The sequence below is a fragment of the Pelophylax lessonae genome, assembly GCF_965119305.1.
Source record: "Pelophylax lessonae genome assembly, chromosome: 3".
Lineage (NCBI taxonomy): Eukaryota > Metazoa > Chordata > Amphibia > Anura > Ranidae > Pelophylax > Pelophylax lessonae.
In genome coordinates, this window is record NC_138770.1 from 335,430,833 (window position 1) to 335,457,551 (window position 26,719).

General features: G+C 45.1%; 1 protein-coding gene across 1 annotated transcript in view; it reads left to right on the forward strand.

Annotated features, from left to right (window-relative positions):
- Positions 1-26,719, forward strand: part of PRIM2 (DNA primase subunit 2) — a 304,354-nt gene that overhangs the window by 36,863 nt on the left and 240,772 nt on the right. Inside the window, exons 5-6 of the mRNA XM_082251382.1 lie at positions 12,092-12,187; positions 18,240-18,377. Coding sequence (XP_082107508.1) covers positions 12,092-12,187; positions 18,240-18,377 — 234 coding nt within the window. The remainder of the gene's footprint in view (positions 1-12,091; positions 12,188-18,239; positions 18,378-26,719) is intronic.

The window sequence follows — 26,719 nt, forward strand, 5'->3', positions numbered from 1 at the left end:
TATCCTTCTGTTCTTGCTATCCATTGCCTGTATTCAGTTTGTATATTCCCTGTGGGGGTCTCATTGTGCCTGAGTGTGGTGCGGTGGGCTGCGCTTGCCGCGCTTGCTAAAAGGGGGCAGTTAACCCTTGGTTGTCTGGCATTACAGGGGCAATGGATTCTCAGGAGGGCAAGTTTCCTACAGTATTGGTGGAAAGCCAGGGGACCACTGTTTCCCCCCCAGGGGGGGATTTAGCCACTATTGTGGCTGGCCTTGCTGCCCAGGTGCAAATGCTGGTGGCTGCTCAATCTACTAAACGGCCCAGAGTTGCTCTGTCCTCTGATTCTGAGGGTGAAGGTGATGGGGCTGTTCTGGCAGGGACCTCCTTATCGGGGTCCCGCTCCTCTCTTGATCTAGTGGGGTCTGAGGTAGAGGCTGAAGTTGAGGGGGTTGATAATTCTCCCCCTGGCTCGCCTGAAGAGCTTGCAATCATGGATGAGTTGATTGCTTCCATTAAGCAGACGCTACATTTGCAGGACGAAGTGTGTCCCCCCGCTGCCTTGGCGGCTTATGGGACGCAGAGGAAACGCAGGACGCCGCAGGTTTTTCCCTGCAATGCTGATTTTCAGCGCGCTGTTAAGGATCAATGGCGCGATCTGCGCAAGCCTTTTGCGGTACCAAGTAAATTCAAGCTGCGTTATCCTTTCTCGCCTGCCACTGATGAACGGTGGTGTGTGCCTCCACCAGTGGATCATGCAATTGCGGTTTTGAACAAAGCCACTGCGATTCCTGCAGAGGGTTCCCCTGTTTTCCGTGATGCCACGGATAGGAGACTGGAGTCTCTTGCCCGTCATACTTATTCTGTTACGGGTTCTATGCTTAAGGCTCTGTTTGCTTCTCTCATGGTGGCCCAGGCGATCGCAAGTTGGACGCAGATGCTTAGGCGCGTCCTAGTGGCCGATTCGGCCTCGGCGGCGACCCTGGATATGGTGGATCAGATCCACCAGGGTGTCATGTATCTGTGTGATGCGGACCTGGACCTGATTCCGTTGGCTGCACGTGTGCACAGCGTGGCGGTGTTGTCTCGCCGCCTGGTTTGGTTGAAATGTTGGTCGGTGGACCAATCTTCCCGTAAGACCTTAGCCAATCTGCCTTATGATGGGTCTCGCCTTTTTGGGGAGTCCCTGGATGTGTTGATTAAGGGGATCACCGGGGTTAAGAGCACTCTCTTGCCCCATTTCCCCAAGGCTAAGGGGGCTTCTGGGAAGAAGCATGCTAATTTTCGGCCCCCTCAGGGGTCCTTTCGTGCCTTTCGGCCGCACTACAAGGGCAAACCGTTCAAAGGCCAAGGCTCTCAGAAGAAGCCCTGGTCTGGGAAACAGAAGTCCGGCCAATCCGGACCTGCAGCCCATAACAGTTCGGCCTGAAGGGGCGCCCTCACCCAGTTTTGGGGTGGGGGGACGCTTGCTCGGTTTTCTTCAGCCCTGGTTGGCCCGTGTGCGGGACAGATGGGTTCTGGAAATCGTTCGATCTGGTTACAAGATCGAGTTTCTCTCTCGGCCGGAGAGCAGATTTTTTCCCTCAAATCTTCAACTGTCTCCAGAGCGCCTGCGGGATCTGCACCTGGCGGTGCGGGACCTAAGGGCTCAGGGAGTGGTGGTTCCGGTGCCTCATCGGGACAGATTTCGGGGGTTTTATTCCAATCTGTTCACCGTGCCCAGGAAGGAGGGCAAGGTTCGTCCGATTCTGGACTTGAAGGCTCTGAACCGCTCTATGCGGGTTCGCAAGTTCCGCATGGAATCCCTGCGCTCGGTGGTGGCTGCCCTCGTTCCGGGGGAATTCATGGCCTCCATCGATTTGAAGGATGCGTACCTTCACATCCCCATATTCGAGGGTCATCAGAGATACCTTCGATTTGCCATTGCGGAGGATCACTACCAGTTCGTGGCGTTGCCCTTTGGTCTCGCCTCGGCTCCGCGGGTCTTCACCAAGGTGCTTGCACCGGTTCTGGCATTATTGAGGGCCCAGGGCATTTCTGTCCTGGGGTATCTGGACGACATTCTGGTTCGGTCTGCGACCAGTCAGGGTCTGGAGGAGGACCTGTCTGTCACAATGCAAACTCTGCAGGAGTTTGGTTGGACGATAAATGTTCCAAAGTCGACACTGAGTCCGTCGGTTCGTCTCCCCTATCTGGGAATGATACTGGACTCGGTGCAGGCGAAGGTCTTCCTGCCGGAAGACAAGCTCAGGACTCTTCAGGAGGAAGTCGGGTCCCTCAGGGACGTTCCGCACTCGTCTCTGCGGACGTGTATGAGATGTCTGGGATTGATGGTCTCGGCCTTCGAGGCGATTCCTTTCGCGCAGTTTCACACGCGGGGTCTCCAAGCGGAGATCCTGTCCAGGTGGGACGGGCGACCTCAATCCCTGGATCTTCAGATCTCGTTGAGTCATCGCACCAGGGAAAACCTTCTGTGGTGGCTCCAGTCCCCGTTGGTGTCCGGGGGCAAGTCGTTTCGTCCGATCTCGTGGACGGTAATCACCACGGGTGCCAGCCTGTCGGGCTGGGGTGGTGTTCTGGGCGTTCTGTCCGCCCAGGGGACCTGGTCGGAGGGGGAGTCTTCCCTCCCGATCAACATTCTGGAATTGCGTGCGATAAGGCTCTGTCTTCATCGCTGGACGGACCGGCTGCAGGGCTGCCCGGTTCGGGTGCAGACGGACAATGCCACGGCGGTGGCCTACACCAACCACCAAGGGGGCACCAGGAGTGCCCGAGCGGCTCGAGAAGTGGCCGACATTCTATCTTGGGCCGAGACTCATGTCCCGGCGATAACGGCGGTTCACATTCCGGGAGTGGAGAACTGGCAGGCGGACTATCTGAGTCGCCAGACCCTGGATCAGGGGGAATGGTCTCTCCACCCGGCTGTCTTCCAGATGTTGTGCGCGAAGTGGGGTCTTCCAGATGTGGACCTGTTCGCGTCTCGCCTCAACTACAAGGTGAAGAGGTTCGTGGCAAGGACGCGCGACCCTCGGGCAGACGCGTCGGACGCGTTAGTGGCCCCGTGGCATCAGTACAGGCTGATGTACGCGTTTCCACCGATTCAGTTGCTGTCCAGGTTCCTTCGCAGGTTACACTCGGAACGCAGCACGGTGATTCTTGTGGCACCGGACTGGCCTCGCCGGTCCTGGTACGCAGACCTCGTGAATCTGGCGGTCGACGCCCCTTGGCGTCTGCCTCTTCGAGACGATCTACTGTCTCAAGGACCGATTTACCATCCTGCTTTACAGTCGCTGGCTTTGACGGCCTGGCTGTTGAGACCGAGGTCCTGAAGGAGAAGGGTCTCTCTCCAGAGGTCGTTCATACTTTGATCAACGCGAGGAAGTCTTCCTCGGGGAAGGTTTATTACCGTACTTGGAAGGCCTATTTTGCCTGGTGTGAGTCCAGGGGGTTTTCACCCCGCACGTACTCGGTTTCCCGTGTGCTGTCTTTCCTTCAGACGGGTGTCGATCAGCGTTTGGCGCTGGCTACGATAAAGGGTCAGGTGTCTGCGCTGGCCGTTCTGTTTCAACGTCCCGTGGCTTCCAACTCCTTGGTTGGCACCTTTATTCAGGGTGTGCGGCATCTGGTTCCTCCTAGGAGGGATCCTTTGCCCCCTTGGGACTTGAATCTCGTTCTATCTGTGTTACAACGTGCTCCTTTTGAACAGATCAGGGAGATCTCGTTGTCTATGTTGTCCAAAAAGGTCGCCTTTTTGGTGGCGATCACTTCGGCTCGCAGAGTGTCGGAACTGGCGGCTTTGTCCTGCAAGTCTCCGTACCTGGTTGTTCATTTGGATAAGGTGGTCTTGCGACCTAATCCTTCTTTTCTGCCGAAACGAGTTTCGGAATTCCATCTTAACGAGGATATTGTTTTGCCTTCGTTGTGCACGAAGCCTAAACATCCAAAGGAGGTGAGATTGCACTCTCTGGATGTTGTTCGGGCGATAAGGGTTTACCTTAATTCGACTGAGTCTTTTCGTAAGACGGACTCCTTGTTTGTTCTTCCAGAGGGTCCTCGGAAGGGCATGGCGGCTTCGGCCTCTACCATCGCCAAATGGATCAGGCAGACCATTGAACAGGCCTATGCCTTGCAGGGGAAGGTTCCCCCTGTGCCTGTGAAGGCGCACTCTACTAGATCTCTGAGTACGTCTTGGGCCTGCCGTCATGGGGCTTCTGTAGCCCAGGTGTGTAAGGCGGCGACTTGGTCGACCGTGCACACTTTCACAAAATTCTACAAAGTAGATGTTCAGGCATCGGCGGATGCTTCCTTTGGCCGCAAGGTTCTTAGTGCGGCTGTTCCCTAGGGTCCCTTGTTGGGGACTCCTGGCTGTTGGGATTGTTTTTTGTATCCCCTGGGTTTTTTGTCTTTTCCTGGGTTGTTGCTCCTGTTGAGCACTTATTTTTGCTGTTGCCCAGCTGGTTTCCTTCCTTTGGTAAGGTTCCTTTCTTTGATGTGGAGACTGCGTTGCCTTTCGGCGCGGATGCGTTTCCCACCCCTCATGTTTGCACTGCTTTGGGACGTCCCCATATGTGACGAATATGAAGAGGCGGCGACTGTCGGAGGACGTAAGAGAAAACGGAATTTTTGTAAAATCTTACCTGTAAAATTCCTTTCTCTGAGTCCTCCGACAGTCGCCGCCCCCGCCCCTCTTTTGGGGTTTGAATGTATACTCTACTGCTATTCCACTAAAACTGAGATATGGTTGCAGGAAGTAGGAGGGTATTGACTGAGGGGACCACCCCTTGAGGGTGGGATATGTTAAAGCTTTATTGTTAACATATTCTGTTGCCTAGCTACTCCTTCGGAGCAAAGTCTAATACCCCCATATGTGACGAATATGAAGAGGCGGCGACTGTCGGAGGACTCAGAGAAAGGAATTTTACAGGTAAGATTTTACAAAAATTCCGTTTTTTGTACAAAATTATTTGACACCAATTTATCCTCGTACTCTTTGGTGCATGAATAATTTAGCTCCCAGTTTAACACCTTTTCCATTTATACTGCTATAACTCTCATTCGCCATGGAGTTGGCAATCGCCCCGAGTGTCTAGTATATACTAGTGATAATAAACAGCATTATACATTTTTTTTTTTTTTTTTTTAATCCAGCTATATAATAGGATATGTGGCTTGTTGCTATAAACGTAGCTGCATTCAATTTGAAGGAATTTCTTTGACAATCATAAATAAGTGAAACCGCAGATGAAGTTCGGAGGACTGCATCAAACCCAACCTTATGAAATGTAGTGTTTTACATTTGAAAGTGCAGTTAAAAAAGAGAAACAAAACAAATGCACGCACTCCGAAAGGGATACAATTATTTAATTTACATGGGACTGTTATGAGTTATTTGAGTAATTTGTGCAGCTTTTGAAGAGCTTCAAGCTTTAAAACATGTCAGCGGAAGAGAACCATGAGGACTTTAGGTTGGCTTGATGGGGAAGGATGACAGTCTTTGCTTTCTGTTACAGCTCTGGATTCTGCCTGCCTTTGGTTGCTGTCCTCAGTATGACAATGGCTTGGAGGAAGTTGTTTGGTTTTGAACCTTGGATAACAGTGGTTAACCTCGCCATGCCCATCTCCATTTTTTACGGGATGCATTCAGCCTCTTCGTTATTTGAAGTCTGAACCTGGCGCATGCGCACTTGCTGCACAGGATTCACAGCTGGGAGATCCGTCACAGTTCGCATCTATAGACATAAACCGAGTGACCGCATGGAGCTCCCCTCTCCTGTCATGCACTTGATGTCCTGAGTCCGCTCTCCTCTCGCACTATGAACTGGAACATAGGTCTATGTTCCTGGTTGAGTGTGTGTGAGGAGAGCGGACTCAAAAGGACACCAAGTGCTGGACCGGAGAGGGGAGCTCCACACTGTCACTCAGCTTATGTCTATAGATGCGAACTGTGACGGAGCTCCCAGCTGCGAATCCTGTGCAGCAAGTGTGCATGTGCCAAGTTCAGACTTCAAATAACGAAGAGGCTAAATGGAGAAGGGCATGGCGAGGTTAACCAAGGTTCAAAACCAAACACGACTTCCTCCAAGCCATTGTCATACCGAGGACAGAAACCAAAGGCAAGCGGAAACCAGAGCTATAACACAGACTGTCATCCATCCCCATCTAGCCCACCTAAAGCGCTCATGGTTCCTTTCTGCTGACAGATCTCATTCTCCAACCTAGGAGATTTTACAGGAGCTGCTGTGGACTTATTGGCTTTACATCCACCAAGGTTTTATGTGCTCCAGGCGCCTGATTTCTTCTGTGTTGGATTTTCAAGCTTTAAAACACCTTTTCCGTTCCAGTTTTGGGATGTGAAACACAGGTAATATTGGGGGTGCCATCACTTTAAAGTGTTACTAAACCCAGGACCCTGCATTCATTATATTTGGTCTCCCACAGTACACAGAACATGGAAATGCATTCATTTTAGTAAATACAAACTGCTAAATACCTTTTCTCATCAGTAGATAAAGCAGTCTTGTGACTTCTATTAGTGACTGGTTAAAGCTTGTAGGAGAAGTTTTCATTCTGCTCGGACTGTCCTATCAGGCTGCAGGACCCCTGACCTTCTGTCTGGACAGTGCTGATGATTGGCCCTGTGCTCATCACATGCACACTCCCAAGGAAAAAAAAAAAAAAAGCAATACACACCAAACGGAGCATGCGAAGCTTGTCTCTTAGCCTCTATTTTATCAGGAGATGGATTGGGGACTGTGGAAGAAGGAAAGGAACAAGGAAGACAGAATCAAAACGCCATTTTACACAATGCAAGGATTAACCCCTTAGGTTCCACAGTGAGTATAACCAGCATGCGTTACTGCATTTACATACTGATTTTTACTGTTGTGGATTTAGTAACACTTTAAACAAGCTTCTAGCAGACCTTTAAAAAGTATCATGTAGTGCTGAAGCCTGGTGCTTTTTAAAGTGCTAGGTATTATTCTCTTTATCCATTATCCTCCTGCTTCTATCCATTGCTTACCTGTAAATCTTTATACAGTTGGATTATCTTCCAAAATGCATGACTGATCATTGAACTTGGGAGTTTTATCTCTTTAGCTCTATAATTTTAAAGTGGTTGTAAACCCTTACACATACTCAGTGAAGGGACTGGCCTCCGGTAATAAAGTTTATCTGAGAGTTAAAAAAAAAATGGACAGAGAGCTGAAGTTTAACTCTGTAGAGGTCAGTAAGGAGAGCTCTAAGAGCTGATTGGAGAGAAGGGACACACCCCCATTTCCAAATCTCACAGGAACAGAGCTAAGGTTGTCAAACTGGAACGAAGCAGCAGACAAAAGTGACGCTTAGTGCTCGTAATTGAGACAAGTACACACTATAGATGGATATGCTTTGTTAAAGAGGTTGTAAACTCATAAAATTATTTTTTATTTTTTTTCCCAACCTGAAAGAGAAACGCATAATGAGCTAGTATGCATCGCATACTAGCTCAATATGAAATACTTACCTTAGAACGAGCCCCCGTCGTGCCGCCTGCTTACCTGTATGACGGGCGTCATGTTCAGTCGCCCGTCTTCCGGGATCACTGCATCCGGCCATCTGATTGGCCGGACCCGCCGTTCACGGCATAGGGCTCTGAAGGAACGGAACGGGTGGCCGTTCCTTCAGAGCGCATGCGCCGATGACGTCATCGGCTGCACGCAATGTAAATATCTCCTAAACCAGCCGTCATTAAATGGCGGCCCGCGGTCCAGGAGCGGCCCGCACGATGCTTCCGCCCGGACCCGTCAGGCAGCCAATGTAAATAGTCATTGGTTTGCTGGGACCGCGGGTGTCCCAGCAACCAGTGACATCCCGTGTGTGCGCCCCGCCCCCTGCTTCTTCTTCGGCTTCCTCCCAGCCAGTGTTCTGTCAGAGGTGTCATCGGCCGCGAGTTGGGGCGTGACGTCACGTGCACGCCCCGCCCCGCCCCCTGCTCCTAACTGCGGCTCCGAGTCCTGACTCTCACACTCAGCCTAGCCCCGAGCTGGGGCGTGATATCACATGCGCGCCCCGCCCCCTGATGTTCGCGGCTCCTGGCTCTGGCATTTTCCGCTCCCAAAGGTATGTGGGGCACATTTATTTAGGCGGTTGCTTAATTTTATAAAATACAGACTTATGGGCATATTTTGTTAAGGGGAACACAGATGGGCACATTTGTGCCCATTAGAGTGCCCCATAAAATAAAATATGTCCATTAGAGTGCCCCCTAACATAGAATGTGCCCATCAGCGTGCGCCTTATTTTACGTTAAGGGTCACACTGATGGGTATATTTTATGGTAAGGGGCACTCTAATGGGCATATTTTATGTTAAGAGCAACGCCGATGGACACGTTTTGTTTTGCCCATCAGCACGCCCCTTAGCATAAAATGTTCCCATCAGAGTGCCCCCTAACATAAAATATGCCCATCAGAGTGCCCCCTAACATAAAATGTGCCTCAGTGTGCCCCCTAACATAAAATATGGCCATCAGAGTGCCCCCTAACATAAAATGTGCCCATCGGCGTTGCCCTTATTTTATGTTAAGGGTCACGCTGATGGGCAAATTTTATGCTAAGGGTCACGCTGATGGGCAAATTTTATGCTAAGGGTCACGCTGATGGGCACATTTTATGTTAGGGGGCACTCTGATGGGCACATTTTACACATTTTATGTTAGGGGCCACTCTGATGGGCACATTTTATGTTAGGGGGCACTCTAATGGGCATATTTTATGTTAAGAGCAACGCTGATGGACACGTTTTGTTTTGCCCATCAGCGTGCCCCCTAACAAAATGTGCCCAACAGAATGCCCCCTAACATAAAATGTGCCCAACAGAGTGCCCCTAACATAAAATGTGCCCAACAGAGTGCCCCCTAACATAAAATGTGCCCATCAGCGTGCCCCCTAACATAAAATGTGCCCATCAGCGTGCCCCCTAACATAAAATGTGCCCATCAGAGTGCCCCCTAACATAAAATGTGCCTCAGTGTACCCCCTAACATAAAATATGGCCATCAGAGTGCCCCCTAACAGAAAATGTGCCCATCAGCGTTCCCCTTATTTTATGCTAAGGGTCACGCTGATGGGCAAATTTTATGCTAAGGGTCACGCTGATGGGCAAATTTTATGCTAAGGGTCACGCTGATGGGCACATTTTATGTTAGGGGGCACTCTGATGGGCACATTTTACTCATTTTATGTTAGGGGCCACTCTGATGGGCACATTTTATGTTAGGGGGCACTCTAATGGGCATATTTTATGTTAAGAGCAACGCTGATGGACACGTTTTGTTTTGCCCATCAGCGTGCCCCCTAACAAAATGTGCCCAACAGAATGCCCCCTAACATAAAATGTGCCCAACAGAGTGCCCCTAACATAAAATGTGCCCAACAGAGTGCCCCCTAACATAAAATGTGCCCATCAGCGTGCCCCCTAACATAAAATGTGCCCATTTGAGTGCCCCTTAACATAAAATGTGTCCATCAGAGTGCACCCTAACATAAAATTTGCCCATTTGAGTGCCCCTTAACATAAAATGTGTCCATCAGAGTGCCCCTAACATAAAATTTGCCCATCAGCGTGCCCCTTATTTTATGTTAAGGGTCACGCTGATGGGCAAATTTTATGCTAAGGGTCACGCTGATGGACACATTTTATTTTAAGGGGCACTCAAATGGGCATATTTTATGTTAAGAGCAACGCTGATGTGCACGTTTTGTTTTGCCCATCTTTCGGAGTCATAGCACAGACTTCAGATTTGGACCTCGGCCCAAAGAAAATTTTTGCGACCGGACCTCCTTGAATTTTAATTCATTACCCCTGTCCTAAACGGTACATGTTTAGGAGATATTTACAATACCTATAGGCAATGTTCCCTCTAATTTTTTACTGTGCTGAGCAAATAAAAAAATTTCTGAGCGCCAAACTTTAGACTGAGCAATGGGGGGATGTCAATGCAGAGTGACCAGCGTGCCCCCAATAAATTGCAGAGTACCACAGCAATGCCCCCAATACATTGCAGAGTACCACAGCAATGCCCCAATACATTGCAGAGTGCCCACAGCATTGCCCCCAATCAATGCAGAGATGCCAGCGTCCCCCCCCCCCGAATCCCCACTGCTCCATTTAGCTGACAGGAGTGAAGAAAAAACCTAGTAATTCTGGGTATGAAGGTGCAGGTGACATCCCTGGTGATTGGTCTAGTGCCATCCTATGACAGTTTTGACCAATGACTGCTAGCTATTGGCAGAATTTTGCTGCTACTCAAACTATGGGGACTGGTGTATGGACTTTAAAAGTGTACAGATCGATAGATGGGAGAAGAGTATTGGAACATCAGATAAGTGCAGTACTTCTGGGTATGGAGGTGCGTGTGACAACCCTGGAGCTTGACAATCGGCCTAGTGCCCTCCCAGGGGGTGGGGAGACAATTTGCAGCCTTGTGTAAGCTCCAGCCACAGCAGCACATGCTGGCAACAAACTATTTTTGGAAAACCACTGGTGTATTTACCATAGAAAAAAAAAAAAAAAGCCTTCGCTAATTCCCAAATGTTAAAAAAGGTGATGGGAGCACTGGCTCACCCACCAGTGTAGAAACCGTTTGCAACACCACACAGCAAGTGTGTATAATATACTGAACATAGCAATGCACAGAAATGTTTAATGAACTCTTAGTAAAGAATGCACTGTATAAATATTTTAACCAGTGTCAGATCTTACAGATACCCAAGAACCCCGAGTAAGGAAGTGAGGTTTACCAGAACCTGTAAATAATTTTGCATTGGATATACAGAAGAGATAACAATGATAAAATCTTCCACATACGACCCGTGCACTTACCTCACGAGTCGACGAGTCACAGCAGCTTCTCTTTAGTCCCGGCTCCCGCGTCCCTACATCTTCTCAGTCCTCCCGCCTCCTCCTCTGACCTCGGCCAATGGCATGGGGGTGGTATGCCTTTCGGCCAATCAGGAAGCGGGAGGACCCGCTCCCTGATTGGCCAGGAGGAGGATCCGTGTGACAATAGCGAATTTTCATTCGCTATTGTAACACAATGGGCGGGCTCTCGCGGCGCACTGCGTGGCTGCGCCGTCTGACATTGTACTGCGCGGGACCGTCATTTAGACTGCGCTGCCGCGCAGGCGCGCAGTTTAAAGGGAACATTGCCTATAGGTAAGCCTTATCATAGACTTACCTATAGGTAAAAGTTGCAGAGAAGGGTTTACTTCCTCTTTAATATTTAATGTCTGAGTTTTACAACCACTTTAAGTTCAAAGGAATCCTATCCTAAGTTGGATGGTTAGAAAGGGACAGGTGTTAGTAGGTTCAAGTCAAACTGGTCCATAAAAACTCTGAAGAATTCTATGCTCAAACCAATAAAAGGAAAAGGGAGCCACTCCGATTTAAAAGCCCTAATTCCAATTTATTGGTACAACTGGTTCCTACAGGTCTAAAGCATTTCACTCCATTTGGTTTTATTTGTAGTGTCTGAACTCCTAGAACTCGGAAGTGTTATTTGGTTGCTTACACTGTCTGTGCTTGGTAGGATCTTCATGTGCCCTGCTCACAATTGTACCTTAGGAATGTGTTGCAGTTGCACCCGAACTGTGTTAATAGGGCCCTAACCCTCAACCTGGCTTCTGGTAGCTGCAAGGTTGGCTTTTCAGTGAAATTAGGGCTACGTTTATGCTATTTTGTATCTAGCGTGATAGGACTGGTGTAAGCAGCAATTTTCACTAGAAGTACTGAGAGAGACTGCGATTTAATGCCAGTTTGAGCAAAGGCCTTCTTGTAAGCTTTCTATCCAGGTTCCTGGGCAGCAGCGAGAATGCTATAAGTTTGTATGCGTTTTAAAGGTTCACACGAGTCTTGGAATGAAATTCTTTTATTTCTTTATTTGCATACCAAATTGGACAATTATTTCACTATAAACCTAATTTATTGGTGTATATTTAATCAGGGGATTTTACATTAATCCAGTGTGAATTGTTTTAGTTAATTTGTGTGGTGTAAGCAAAATATATTTTCTCTATTTTAGGTAGATCAATTTCCTATGTATTACAGTATACTTTTTTTTTATTTTTATTGTAGATTAGTGAGGAAGAGAAGAAGAAGCATCATGATGATCTGGTGAATTCCACCTATGGTTTAAGCTCAATTAAACTTGAAGAGTTTGAGTTTTACAAGGTAGGTAATTTTGTCCAATCATAGTTAATAAATTGCAGAATAAGTTAAAATTTACTAAAAAAACACCTTTTTAACCTCCTTAAATCTGAGTATTGTAACCCAATGGCTGCATGGCACCCTTCTCAGAACGAATAGACCCATACCCGGATGTCTTTCTGTCTACGTGGGTGTTCTACACGTGCACACACACAAAGCTGCTGCTTCCACGGTCACTTAACAAAAAAGAGCATTGGTTAAAGACAGCCGACTAGAGTGGTTCCATGGCATGAATCTGCCTCTGATCACCAATGTACACGATGTAGGACTGTTTACATTGTTGAGCCTTCCCCTTCTTCTCACAACAGCTGCAATAGACTGTGGCGGAAGTTTTAAAGAGCTACTGACCACCAATATCCTAGCATTGTTTTGGGGGGGATTTAAAGTGCTAGTTAACACCAACAGTGGAGTTAGGGGTTTTAAAATGCCCCTTACCACCGATTATTGCAGGGCTGTTTTGAGAGTTTAAATTGTCCCTGACCAACAATCTTGTGTGAATATTTTGGGTTCATCCATGACATCCAGGCATTGCACACAATGCAATTTCTCCTACAGGATTTTGCAATGTAAAAAAAAAAAACACTCCCCTGAAAGTCAGTTTACTGCAGTCTGAAAACCTTGGCAATTTTTATTCCAATCCAACAAATTATTAGGAAATATTAAATAATTTCATATTCAAATTGCCTATTAACAACCAGTACCATAGGTACCCTGATCCTGACATATTTAGAGGAAATTTGTGATTTGAACTTCCTTCCATTTCTTTAAAAATAAAAAATAAAAATATCAGCATCCTACCACATAAATGTGTTATTGCAGTGGTCAAACCAAGGAAAATATCAAAATGTCTATTCTACCCAAATTAATATACCTACTTCTCTGTCCACAAGGCTCGTTAATACCGAAGACTTCTGGGTTCTGGCGTTTCTTGACATATCTGGATACTATTAGGCCTTCCACTAGATTGGTGCAGACAGGGTCTCTACAAGCAATTGATATCCGTTGTGCAATACCACCCTGCTTTCCCTTGGGGGTTTTATCATGCTGTCCTTTTCTTTTAAAGGCTAACCCTGATTTAGGTCCCAACATCAAGGTCTGTGCCCAGGCTTTCACACAACATGACCTCTTGCCCACCTATTCTTGGTTGTACTCCAATCCCATTACATCATTTGTGGCTTTCTGTCCAAACAGAGGTCTTAAGCCATTTGACTTCTCCACTCAGAACGTTAGCCCTGGATAGGGAATCTGATGTATCCAAAAACTCCCCATTGCCTTAATCTTTGGAAGGCCCTACAACTTTGGGCCCGTTCACACCAAATGCGTTTGGGTTACGCATTGTTTCCTGTGGTGTTGGTTTACATCACAGCATTGCTGTGGTGTGTTCAGAATAAAATCCTGCTTGCAGTGCTTTTGTTTAGTACGGTAGGTTACAACATGCCATCCCACCACATTCGACCATTTCCCTCTATGAATACACTAAAAAACTGTGTAGACACTCACAACCTAAAATATTCTTTGTCTATTAACCACTTGCCGACTGCCGCACGACTATTTACGTCGGCAGTCAGCCCCTCACAGGCAGAGTAACGTAGGGCTACGTCGCTAGCCTGTGAGGGTTTTGGGAGCGAGCGGGCTGCCGGAGGCGCGCTCCCGCGCAGTCAAGGACCCCCCGCGCATGCGCCGGGCACTCGCGATCGTCTGTGACAGCGGGAGAAAGGCAGGCGGCTAGTGTAAACAAAGCCGCCTGTCAGTTCACCCTGTGTAAGAATGATGATCAAACGGTTCTACTATATAGGACCGTTGATCATTGTTCTTACACATCAAGCCACAGCCAATCACAGTTAGAAGCACACCCCCAGGACACACTTAACCCCCCCCCTCTCCAATACAGTTAACTCCTTCACTGCCAGTGTCATTTTTACAGTAACAGTGCATATATATAGCACTGATTACTGTAGTAATATCACTGGTAACCCCAAAAATGTCAGTCAAGGGTCCGATCTGTCCGCCCCAATGTCGCAGTCCCGCAAAAAAAATCGCAGATCGTCGCCTAACAAAAAAAACAACAAAAATGACAAAAATCTTTCCCTTTGTTAGTAAACGCAATAACTTTTGCGCAAACCAATCAAAATGTGCTCTTTGCGATTTTTTTTTTTTTTTTTCCTTTTTACCAAACATATGGTTAAAAAAAAAAATTGGCCTAAAATGTTAAATTTTGCTTTTTACTTTTTATGGGGGGGGGGAATTTCATATAAAAAAATGTGAAAAATATTGTTATTTTTGCAAAATTGACGCTCTTTTTTTTGTTTATAGCGTATGATCAAAAAATCGCACAGGAGATCAAATACCACCAAAAGAAAGCTCTGTTTGTGGGAAAAAAAGGACACCAAATTCGTTTAGGTACAGCGTCGCATGACCGCGCAATTGTCCGTTGAAATCACGCAGTGCCGAATCGCAAAATAGGCCCTGGTCAGGAAGGGGGTAAAATCTTCCGGGGCTTAAGTGGTTAAATACCAAATTTTTTTCCCCCGACAATTACAGGACACATTGAGAGGATTTTATGAAGACTGGAGCAGCGAGAATCTGGAGCAGTTGTGCAAGCTTCATTTTCAAAGCTTAACCAAACAAGCTGATTTTAATAGTGGGAGACCTGAGCAAGACCTTCTCCCTGGAGCAATGCTGCAGAATTCTACATTTTTCACTGAAGTCCTTCCTTGCTCCAAATACCCTGAAACCAATTTCAAAATTCTCTCAAAAGTATCTGTCCTGTTGGGGAGCTTTTTTATCTCTTCCTGTCTGGATGATGCAATAAGAACAGTTCTACAAAGTGATAGGTATTTTCCTGTTAGATAATTGTCACTGGAACAGGTGTGTCCATTGGAATCTGTACTACTTTGTGTTCCAGTGACAATGGTATGAATTTGGATTTCCCATCACTTTGTGTCTCAGTGACAATGGTCACAGGACAAATAGAAAGCGTGAATCTACCTAGAATATTCCTGATTGTGTTACAGGCTGTGCATGTGTTACACCCATGCAAGGAAGCATATACAAATACAATATCTCAGTCTATTTCAGTACATTTTTAGAACCTGAGTTCTAGGTTCTGATATGTGGCCTTGTTTTATGGGAGTATCTGAGCAAACAATTTTACACAAAAGATCTGTGCGTTGACCTTTTTATTATCTCATCATTTTTAGCCTAGGTTTAGCTAAAAAAAATATCAGCATAAGGAGCAATACTTACTGTTAGTAGGATGTGTCCCTTGTGCTGCTGTTTCTATGTTTACCCTACCCCGGATGCTGTAATCTGCTTGTGCAGCGGGAGTTAACAGATCTATGAGAGCTGTGACAGGCACTCTTCAAGTGTTTCTGACTGCCTGCCCTTTATGCCCACCTCCTCCATGTATGTAAGCTGTACTATTGCTTCTATTATTGAAACAGACGCTATACTGACAGTGAGCTATGGCCCAAATTTAGACATTTTTTCACACCAACCGGTACCGACGGCTTTAAATGTGGTTATACGTTTAGTGTGGCATGTGGCTGAGGGTTTCTTGAAGAATAGATGGTGAAGTAATAACTAATAGTGTTCAGAAACTGTACAGTCACTATTGCGAATAATCATCTAATTGCATTCTTACTGTATACATTTCATAGTAATAGGTAAGTGAAAGTGAGAAGGGATTGATACTTTACAGTACATGAAGTATATTGATGGTATTAGCATAATCAGGTTCTTGTCTAGTAGTGTTGCACTCTGGTTGTGTCCATCTGCCCTCTCACATGCTGCATGTATTACTATCAGGGTGGATTATATTTAAATCAATGTGTAAAATCAATAAATTAATACCCGCGCTGTGATGTATAAATAAGTGAAGATAGAAAATTGTATATTAAATCCTGAAGCTGCTGCTCACTAGGTAAAACACCAGAAAAAGCTAAAATTCATATAAGGCAGCGCTAACAGGTAAAAAGCATAAAACTATATATACAGTGCTAAAAGTGTATATAAAAATAAATCCATATAGCTGTGATCAAAATACTAAAATTCATATAAGATAAAGTGCATTCGTGATCACTAAGTACAGAAATCAATACATATTAAAGTGCAGAAATATGTTACATCATGTGTCCATGGTGCAACCATATACAAGGTGCAAAATATATATTAAGTATATAATAAGGTGCAGTCCAAAAAAAAAAGGTTTCTTCCAAAGAAACTAAAGTGCTGGAAAGGTGCTCAGATCCATATAAGTGCCCAAGTGCTCTTCAGGAAAAAAACCCCTATGGGGATGCACTCACCGAATTCAGGATATAAATGAGCCTTAAGCAGATATGATATCCCTTGGCCGGATGGATGGATTGAATGCAACCTCTTAGATATGGCTCCTTTAATGGTTCCTCTCCTCACTCTCCCCAATAGTGTATTTCAAAAGAAAGAGAAGAAGCCGAACATAGTGAAGCCCGTAGGAATTTATTATAATCAAAATTAAAAAATAGTACTCACAAACGTAGCGTAATATTCAGCATTGGTATAGCAAAACACTGCATGTCACTCCACTTCCGTGTACGCTGCCGGCGTGCGTTTCGTGTACGTGTACGCTGCCGGAAACGTAAGCCGGCAGCGTACACGGAAGTGGAGTGACATGCAGTGTTTTGCTATACCAATGCTGAATATTACGCTACGTTTGTGAGTACTATTTTTTAATTTTGATTATAATAAATTCCTACGGGCTTCACTATGTTCGGCTTCTTCTCTTTCTTTTGAAATACACTATTGGGGAGAGTGAGGAGAGGAACCCTTAAAGGAGCCATATCTAAGAGGTTGCATTCAATCCATCAATCCGGCCAAGTGATATATTTGCTTAAGAGGTTGCATTTAATCCATCCATCTGGCCAAGGGATATCATATCTGCTTAGGGCTCATTTATATCCTGAATTCGGTGAGTGCATCCCCATAGGGGTTTTTTTCCTGAAGAGCACTTGGGCACTTATATGGATCTGAGCACCTTTCCAGCACTTTAGTTTCTTTGGAAGAAACCTTTTTTTTTGGACTGCACCTTATTATATACTTTATATATTTTGCACCTTGTATGGACACATGATGTAACGTATTTCTGCACTTTAATATGTATTGATTTCTGTACTTGGTGATCACGAATGCACTTTATCTTATAAGAATTTTAGTATTTTAATATTTTGATCACAGCTATATGGATTTAATTTTATATACACTTTTAGCACTGTATATATAGTTTTTTGCTTTTTACCTGTTAGCGCTGCCTTATATGAATTTTATATTTAAATCAAGTCGATTTAAATCACTAGTAAAAAGGCTTGATTTAAATCAACTTAATTTAAATCATTTTTAAAGAGCAACTGTCCTCTCTATACACCCTCCCTTTCTGACCTGCTGTTGATTTACCGTCAGTCCTATTCACTTTAATGGGATGGCTGGTGATGCGGCAGTGACACAACAAGGTGAGGGATGTGGTGGCAGCAGGTGAGTGGATGCCCGCTAACAGTCGCTGCCATGATGGATATGAAATGACAGGTGCTCTTTAAATGTAAGGACTCATTCTTGCTGGTAGTTAGTGCGAAATTGTGTAAATGCGTCAATGCAGTGCATGCTATCTTGCAGAGTTTGGATTCATTAAATGAGTTTACCAAAAAATGTAATTATTGCAGAATATACAACCTAGTGCTACATAACTAAGCTCTATTTCATGCTGAATAAACAAAATTAATGATTTATCCTAAATAGAAAACTATCTTTGAATAGATTTTTGCTCCACAAGCATTTTATTAAAATGAGTTTAAAGAAAATCAAAAAAGTCTGATTTTAAATAAAAAAAATCAGATTTTATTTTATTTTTTTTATGATTTTTATCCACCCTGATTACTATTCTGGGATCTGGTTGAAAATTAATGTGCTCTTTACATCTACATAAAGCCAAAAAAGAGAGACTCTTCAGAGACTGAAAAATCAACTTTTGTTTTGCTGTTGTTTCAAGGTTCGTTTCCAGGATGCTCTTGATTTAGTACGGCCAAGAAAAGTGTTTCTCTTACACGGATTTGCATATATTCCACATACAGAAATTGTGACCCTCATCCTTAACGACTTCAGAACAAGATTATCTAAAGCTCTGGCTGTAAGTAAATTATTTCTTTCTATTCTCTTTTATTAAAACGATGTTAAACCCAAAAGGAAAAAATAGTAATCTATTTCAGCTTACCAATCATTAGCTATAGTGGCTGCATTCGTTTTCTGTTTTGAACCTTTTTCTCCTCGGTTTTCACCAGGTGATCTGGCCAGTAACACACTTCCTGAATTATACAGACTCCAATCTGGATTAAGGAGAACAGGGGGCAGATTTGGACAGCAGCATTGTCAGTCTGGGGGGAGGGGAGTGTTAGAAGTACAAACAAATGGCAACCACCCCAACCTTTTAACTGTCCTTTACAGCAAAAATCTATAAACGGAAATTCCCAGCTCGCTTACCAGCTAGCCTGCAACAAACTAAAATGTCCTGTCTAACCGTTCACATTAAAACCAGGAGTTTAGTTTGTACACATTTGAAAATATATGCATAAGTTGCAGTTGCCACATCAGGGCACCCCAGTATACTGCAGTCCTAACGCTATAAATTGTGAGAGTCTCCAAAGTTGGAGCACATGTATAATGATAGGTTAAGGGCAGGTATGCCTTAGAGGGAGCCCACCCCTCCTTAAAGTTATGGCAGGGCACTGGACACCCAGCAATAGAAGCCTTTGCAGATTTAAATACACTAACAAATTGAAGTTGAACTCTAGCTAATACTTTATAATCAGTTACACCAACGGCTTTATTTTTCTCCTTTTTTTGTGATAAAGGATTTATGTAAAAGCTGGCTCAAAAGCACCATTGTCAGTGTTTAAATGATCTGTCTCATTCCTGTAACTGCAAGTGAGGTTTTTTTGTTGAAAAACAGACTTACTGGCAGGATCACCACATGAAAATATAAGAAAGAAAGCCTAAAGAAAAAAAAGAAAACTAATACAGCCATCACATCTAAGAATTGGTAAGCTGCAATATAATATTTGCTTTTTTGTTTAATACTGCTTTAAACATTTTAAAGGTAACAGACCATGTTAGTTTGTATTATAATTTGATAGCTTAACAAATGAGGAAGCAGCTGTTCACTTATTAACGTGAATGTAATAGACTAGCAATTTCAGGTTCCATTTTAGTTTCTGCATATGTAAAGCCCCACACTAGTTGAGAAGTGTATGCAGTTATTATTATTGTTATGGTAGTTGTCTTTTTTAGAGGGGAGAAGTCATTTTGTACCAGATGCGCCCATCCTGTCTCTGGTAATGAAACATCATTTGTGTTAGGAAAGCAAAGCTCCAAAACAATAGGACCCTCTAGTCTTTTCTGTTTGAATTCAAGAAGGCTATGTATACATGATATTTACTTTGCAGTCTTAATATAAATATCCTGTTCTGTGTTACAACATGTAATCATTTCTGCTCACTGACTTTCTTAGTGGGAAAACATTGTGTAGCCTAGAATTGGTTCTAAATGCCTCACTGCCATGATAGATGCTTTTGTTAAAATTTATTGTCACAAGCTTTCATGTGAAATATCAAATGTGTGTCTACATTGTCAACTCCTCTTTCTTTAAAGAGGAAGTAAACCCTCCTCAGGAAGTTGTACCTATAGGTAAGCCTATGATAAGGCTTACCTATAGGTACTGTAAATATCTCCTAAACTTACACCGTTTAGGAGATATTTACCTTTAATGCAGCCAGTGACGTCACTGGCGCATGCGCTCTGAAGGAACGGCTGATCGTGCCGTTCCTTCAGAGCCCCGTGCCGTGACCGTCGGCTCCCGTGCGCGTGCGCGGGAGTGACGTCACCGAGGCTCCGGCCAATCAGATGACCGGATGCCGCGATCCCGGAAGACGGGCGACATGTCATGTCGCCCGTCATACAGGTAAGAGAGCGGCACGGCGGGGGCTCGTTCTAAGGTAAGTATTTCATAATGAGCTAGTATGCGAAGCATACTAGCTCATTATGTCTTTCTCTTGCAGGTTGTAAAAAAAAAAATTTTTTTTAAATGAGTTTACAACCTCTTTAATCCCCTACATGGCAGAAATTTATCAAAGAGCACTTTTTCGCCAGGTAGGCTGACCAGTGCCTAATACCTCAGGGAGCTTTCAGACAGGAGGAAGGGGAAACTGATGGATTGACTCCGTTTTGTTTTGTCCCCTATTGTCTAAGCGATAGACTTTGGGTGGGTTCTTGAGCAAGAAGTTGTATGCTTCTCTGCAGCAGAAGCCAATGACCTTACTATGGTATTTGGCATCAGTGGTTGATTATAAAGGTATTACGTAGTAAGAATAAAGGGAAACTGACTTTTAAGGTACCCAACGATTACATCTATATATTTGTATTGAAAAATACACATTTTTATTTCTCACATGACCTCAGGAAGATTTACCCCCTTCATGACCAAGCAAAACAGCACCTCGTTATTTTAACTGACAATTGCACAGTCCTGCAACTCTGTACATAAATTAAATGTATATAATTTGTTCCCACAAATAGAGATTTCTTTTGGTGGTATTTGATCACCACTGGATTGTTTTTTCACTCTCCTATAAAATATATCAAATTAAAAAATCATATTTTTTCATAAATATAGGCTACAGTGTATTCTGCTACATATTTTTTGTAAAAAAAAAATCGAAATGAGCATATATTGATTTACGCAAAAGTTAAAGCATATACAAACTATGGTTAATGTACTGGAATTTGTTTTTTTTATATACTAGTAATGGCAGTGATCAGCGACTTATAGCGGGACTGATATATTTTGGTGGACAATTTGACACTAACTGACACTGTGTGGGAACCAGTGGCATTAATACAGTGATCAGTGCTAAAAATATGCATTCACTGTAATAATGACACTGGCTGGGAAGGGGTTAAACATCTAGAGTGATCAAAGGGTTAACTGTGTGGCTAACCAGTGTTATTGTGTGTACTTTCAGGTACTTTTACTAAGGGATGTGCTGGATTTTATTCCCTGCTTTGCTGGAAAACGAAATCCAGCACATCCTCACTGACGGGACAGAGCTCTGCATTGTTTACATTTGCCGAGCTCCATCCAGTGTGTCTCCTCAGCGGGTGCCGGCGGAAATCAGTTAGCTGGCACCCGCTGATCGGCTTTTGTGTGCCCCCTACTCAGAAGTACCGAATTACTTGTACATATAATTGTGTATATATACGTGACTCTGCACAGAACAGCTGCCCTGTAGCAGTAAATCTTAGTTTATTGATGGAGATTGCTTTCATATGTGTGTGTATGTGTATGTGTGTATATATATATATATATATATAATGTACATGTGAAAGCAATCTCCATCAGTAAACTAATTATTCAATCAGGTTTTGCATCAAATAGCAACACCTTGACAGCAGTTGTAATACTGGGAAAATAATGAAGAGGTCTTTTGTTTGTGCTAATATAGAATGACTAAAACATGAAAAACCATAGAAAAGACACGATAGTAGATATACAATGCATTGAAAATACATGCAAAAGCTAGAAAAGATAAACAATCATTACTTCAAGACAATATGATGGATACATTGATGGAGCAGTTTGTTTGGCTTTTGATAGGGATAGACTGTCCCTTTTGGATAGTGCTGGTTGGGGCCATAACAAAGAAAAGTAAATGGTAGAAAATGATCTTCAGTATCTGATAACAAAAGTCTTGATACTTTTGTAACTGCCTATTCATTAGAATTTGGTTTAATTAAGCACATTATTTATAAATATTTTCCTATACTTTCTACAGATAGGGATTTGGCTCCCATAGTATCGGCAGGCTGTACGTTTTCTAGTCAGTGTGCTAAGACACTGAGTACTGTTTTGTCCCCTAGTTTTGAGTCCAAAGGTCACCAGAGGACATGGTTACAAACCACGGGTTCATATATTTGTGGTACTAATACATGTCGCTTTTGGGACAAGCACTCAAAACCGCATAGGAGTATAGTTTCTTGTGCAACTGGGAAATAATTTTCAATCTGAGAATATTTAAATTGTGACACAAGCAATGTTGTCTATGCTGTAGAATTCAAACTTTGCAATAAACAGTATGTGGGGTGTACATCGAGACCTTTGCGAACTAGAGTAACTGAACATTACCATGGGGCTTCATACAGCAGTGATAAGAATATATCCAATGTATCTAAGCATTTCAAGTATGTGCACTGTAGTAATATGATATCTTTCACCTTTTTTAGGTTTGGAAAGTGTAAAGTTGTCTTCTCGTGAAGGTGATAGCCACTGTATTAGCACTAATGAAGGGCCTCCTCTTTTCCCAGTATTACAACTGCTGTCAGGGTGTTGCTATTTGATGCAGCACCTGATTGAATAATTTGTTTATTGATGGAGAGGAGGAGACTGCTTTCATATGTGTATTTTTATATATATATATACATACAGTGCCTTGCGAAAGTATTCGGCCCCCTTGAACTTTGCGACCTTTTGCTACGTTTCAGGCTTCAAACATAAAGATATAAAACTGTATTTTTTTGTGAAGAATCAACAACAAGTAGGACACAATCATGAAGTGGAACGAAATTTATTGGATATTTCAAACTTTAACAAATAAAAAACTGAAAAATTGGGCGTGCAAAATTATTCAGCCCCTTTACTTTTAGTGCAGCAAATTTCTCCAGAAGTTCAGTGAGGATCTTTGAATGATCCAATGTTGACCTAAATGACTAATGGTGATAAATAGAATCCACCTGTTTGTAATCAAGTCTCCGTATAAATGCACCTGCACTGTGATAGTCTCAGAGGTCCGTTTAAAGCGCAGAGATCATCATGAAGAACAAGGAACACACCAGGCAGGTCCGAGAAACTGTTGTGGAGAAGTTTAAAGCCGGACTTGGATACAAAAAGATTTCCCAAGCTTTAAACATCCCAAGGAGCACTGTGCAAGCGATAATATTGAAATGGAAGGAGTATCAGACCACTGCAAATCTACGAAGACCTGGCCGTCCCTCTAAACTTTCAGCTCCTACAAGGAGAAGACTGATCAGAGATGCAGCCAAGAGGCCCATGATCACTCTGGATGAACTGCAGAGATCTACAGCTGAGGTGGGAGACTCTGTCCATAGGACAACAATCAGTCGTATACTGCACAAATCTGGCCTTTATGGAAGAGTGGCAAGAAGAAAGCCATTTCTTAAAGATATCCATAAAAGGTGTCGTTTAAACTTTGCCACAAGCCACCTGGGAGACACACCAAACATGTGGAAGAAGGTGCTCTGGTCGGATGAAACCAAAATCGAACTTTCTCTTACGTCCTCCGACAGTCGCCGCCTCTCCATATTCGTCACAATGGGGTAATTGACCTTTTCTCCGTAGGAGTAGCTAGGCATTAGAATATGTCAATATTAAAGCTTTTAGCATATCCCACCCCCAGGGGGTGGTCCCCTCAGTCAATACCCTCCTGCTTCCTGTTCCATACCTCAGTTTCATTGTCTAGCTTTCAGGAGTTAGCTGGCTGTTTCTGTGCTGGGGCATTTTGTCTCAGCCTTTATCTTCTTTTTGATTTTATTTGAGTTTTTTTCTCTCTCTTTACTTAGCTGTTACTTTTGTCAGCATTAGTTAGTTCTTCTGATGAAGAGGATCGTGCGGGCTGGGTCTCGGGCTGGCCCCCCTGGTCGCAGTTTGTGGGCCAGTGGCTTCCCAGCCTGCCATCGAGCGTTCAGTCAGGTATTTTTTCCTGGCATAGGTGAACGACCCATCCCTGTTCGCTGCAGAGATGCTGTGGTGAGGTGGCTACCTCACTGGGCGCCATGCGGTTTCGCACCGCAGTTCTGCTGCGTCCTGGCTGTGACTCTCCCTGTCCCATGTGCAGTGGCTTGATTGCTTGTGCGGGCTCCCCACGCCATTCAGAAGGTAAGTGTACTCTGTGTGGGGACCTGTCTGTTTAGTGGGTGTCAGTCTGGGACTGTGTAACCCTGCATGTCTGTTCACACTATTGGGCTCCCTGTCTGAATGCTGCTGTGGGCTGCAAGGAGGGGGGCTTTTATGCACTGTTCTGTGTTACAAACTGTGTGATTCCCTGTGTGACATGCTGTATGTTGTAGGGCATGCTGTGGTACATGTTTGGTGCAACATGCGGCGGCCGCTTCCGCGGTCCGCCATTTTATTAATAGCTGCAGGCATATGAGGGCTTCTTCTGTATGCTGGGAGCGGCGTTTTTGGCGCCAAGCGCTGCCATTTTGGCGGCGATCGCTCCGGCCTCATGTAGCACTGCATTTACTTCCTCCCCCGGCGGCCATTTTTTTGTAGCCTTCCATAGGCTTTATAGGAGCGGCTTCTGTTGCATCACTTCCTTTTCCCTGGGCACACCGATCGATACAGCAGCAGCAGTGATCTCTCCAGGTTTTTATCCTCTTTAGTCCTGTATTCCTTGCCTGAGTTTGTAATTTTCCCTGTGGGGGTCGGCTTGTGCTGGTGTGTGTGAGCGGTGGGCTGCGCTCGCCGCGCTTTTAAAGGGGTAGTTACCCTTTTTTCTACTGCACACTTCTGGGGGCATGGATTCTCAGGAAAGCAAATTTCCTCCCACTTTGCTGGGAGGCCAAGGGGCTGCTGCTGTTTCCCTTGAGGGGGGCGATTTGGCCACAGTTGTGGCTAACCTTGCTGCTCAGGTACAGATGCTTGTGGCTGCTCAATCCACAAAACAGCCCAGAGTTTCAATCTCCTCTGATTCAGAGGACGATGGTGATGGGGCTGCTATGGCCGGGGTCCCCTTATCGGGGTCCCGTTCGTCCCTGGACTTTGCAGGGTCGGAAGGGGAGGCAGAGGTTGAGGGGGTTGATGATTCCCCCCCTGGCTCGTCTGAATAGCTTGCAATCATGGATGAATTGGTTGCTTCTATCAAACAAACGTTGCATTTACAGGATGAGCCATGTCCGCCTGCCGTTCTGGCTTCTTATGGGACACAGCGGAGACGAAAAACATCGCAGGTTTTTCCTTGCACTGAGGATTTTCAGCGCGCTGTTAGTGAACAATGGCGCAATCTAAAAAAGCCTTTTGCTGTGCCAAGTAGGTTCAAGCTGCGTTATCCTTTCACGCCCGCCACTGATGAACGCTGGTGTGTACCGCCTCCGGTGGATCACGCGGTGGCGGTTTTGAATAAATCCACTGCGATTCCGGCAGAGGATACCCCGGTGTTCCGGGAACCTACGGACAGGAGACTGGAGTCTCTTGCCCCGCCATACTTACTCGGTTACCGGTTCCATGCTGAAAGCTATTTTTGCTTCCCTTATGGCAGCTCAGGCTGTCGCGGATTGGACGCAGGTACTCAGGCGCGTCCTGGTGTCTGATTCTTCCCCGCCGACAACATTGGCTATGGTGGATCAGATTCATCAGGGTGTCATGTATTTGTGTGATGCGGAATTAGATGCAATTTCTTTGGCTGCACGTGTGCACAGCGTGGCGGTGTTGACACGCCGTTTGATTTGGCTGAAATGTTGGTCTGTGGACCAATCTTCTCGCAAGACTTTGGCTAATTTGCCCTATAGGGGTTCCCACCTTTTTGGCGACTCACTGGATACGCTGATTAAGGGGATCTCTGGGGCTAAGAGCACGCTCTTACCCCAATCTCACAAGGCTAAGGGCGCTCAAGGTAAGAAGCATGCTTCGTTTAGGCCCTCTCAGGGGTCCTTTCGTGCCTTTCGGTCGCACTATTAGGGCAAGCCCTTTAAGGGTCAAGGCTCCCAAAAGAAACCGTGGGCAGGTAAGCAGAAGTCTGGCCAGTCCGGGTCCGCTGCCCATAACAACGCGGCCTGAAGGGACGCCCTCACCCAGCTCTGGGGTGGGGGGACGTTTGCTCGGTTTTCTTCAACCCTGGCTGGCCCGCGTTCGGGACAGGTGGGTTCAGGAAATCGTTCGATCTGGATACAAGATCGAGTTTCTCTCTCGGCCTGTGGGCAGATTTTTTCCCTCAAATCTTCAGTTGTCTCCGGAGCGCTTGCGGGATCTGCTCCTAGCGGTGCGGGACCTGCAGGCTCAGGGAGTGGTGGTTCCGGTGCCTCATCGGGACAGATTTCGGGGGTTTTATTCAAATCTATTCACTGTGCCCAGAAAGGAGGGCAAGGTACGTCCAATTCTGGACTTGAAAGCTCTGAACCGCTTTGTGCGGCTTCGCAAGTTCCGCATGGAATCCCTGCGCAGGTCTCCGTATTTGGTGCTTCACTTGGATAAGGTGGTCTTGCGACCTAATCCTTCTTTTCTTCCGAAAAGGATCTCGGAATTTCACCTCAATGAGGACATTGTCTTGCCTTCACTTTGCGCGGAGCCTAAGCATCCGAAGGAGGTGGCCTTACATTCCTTGGATGTTGTTCGGGCGATCAGGGTTTACCTGAATTCGACAAAATCCTTTCGCAAGACGGATTCTCTCTTTGTCCTTCCTGAGGGAT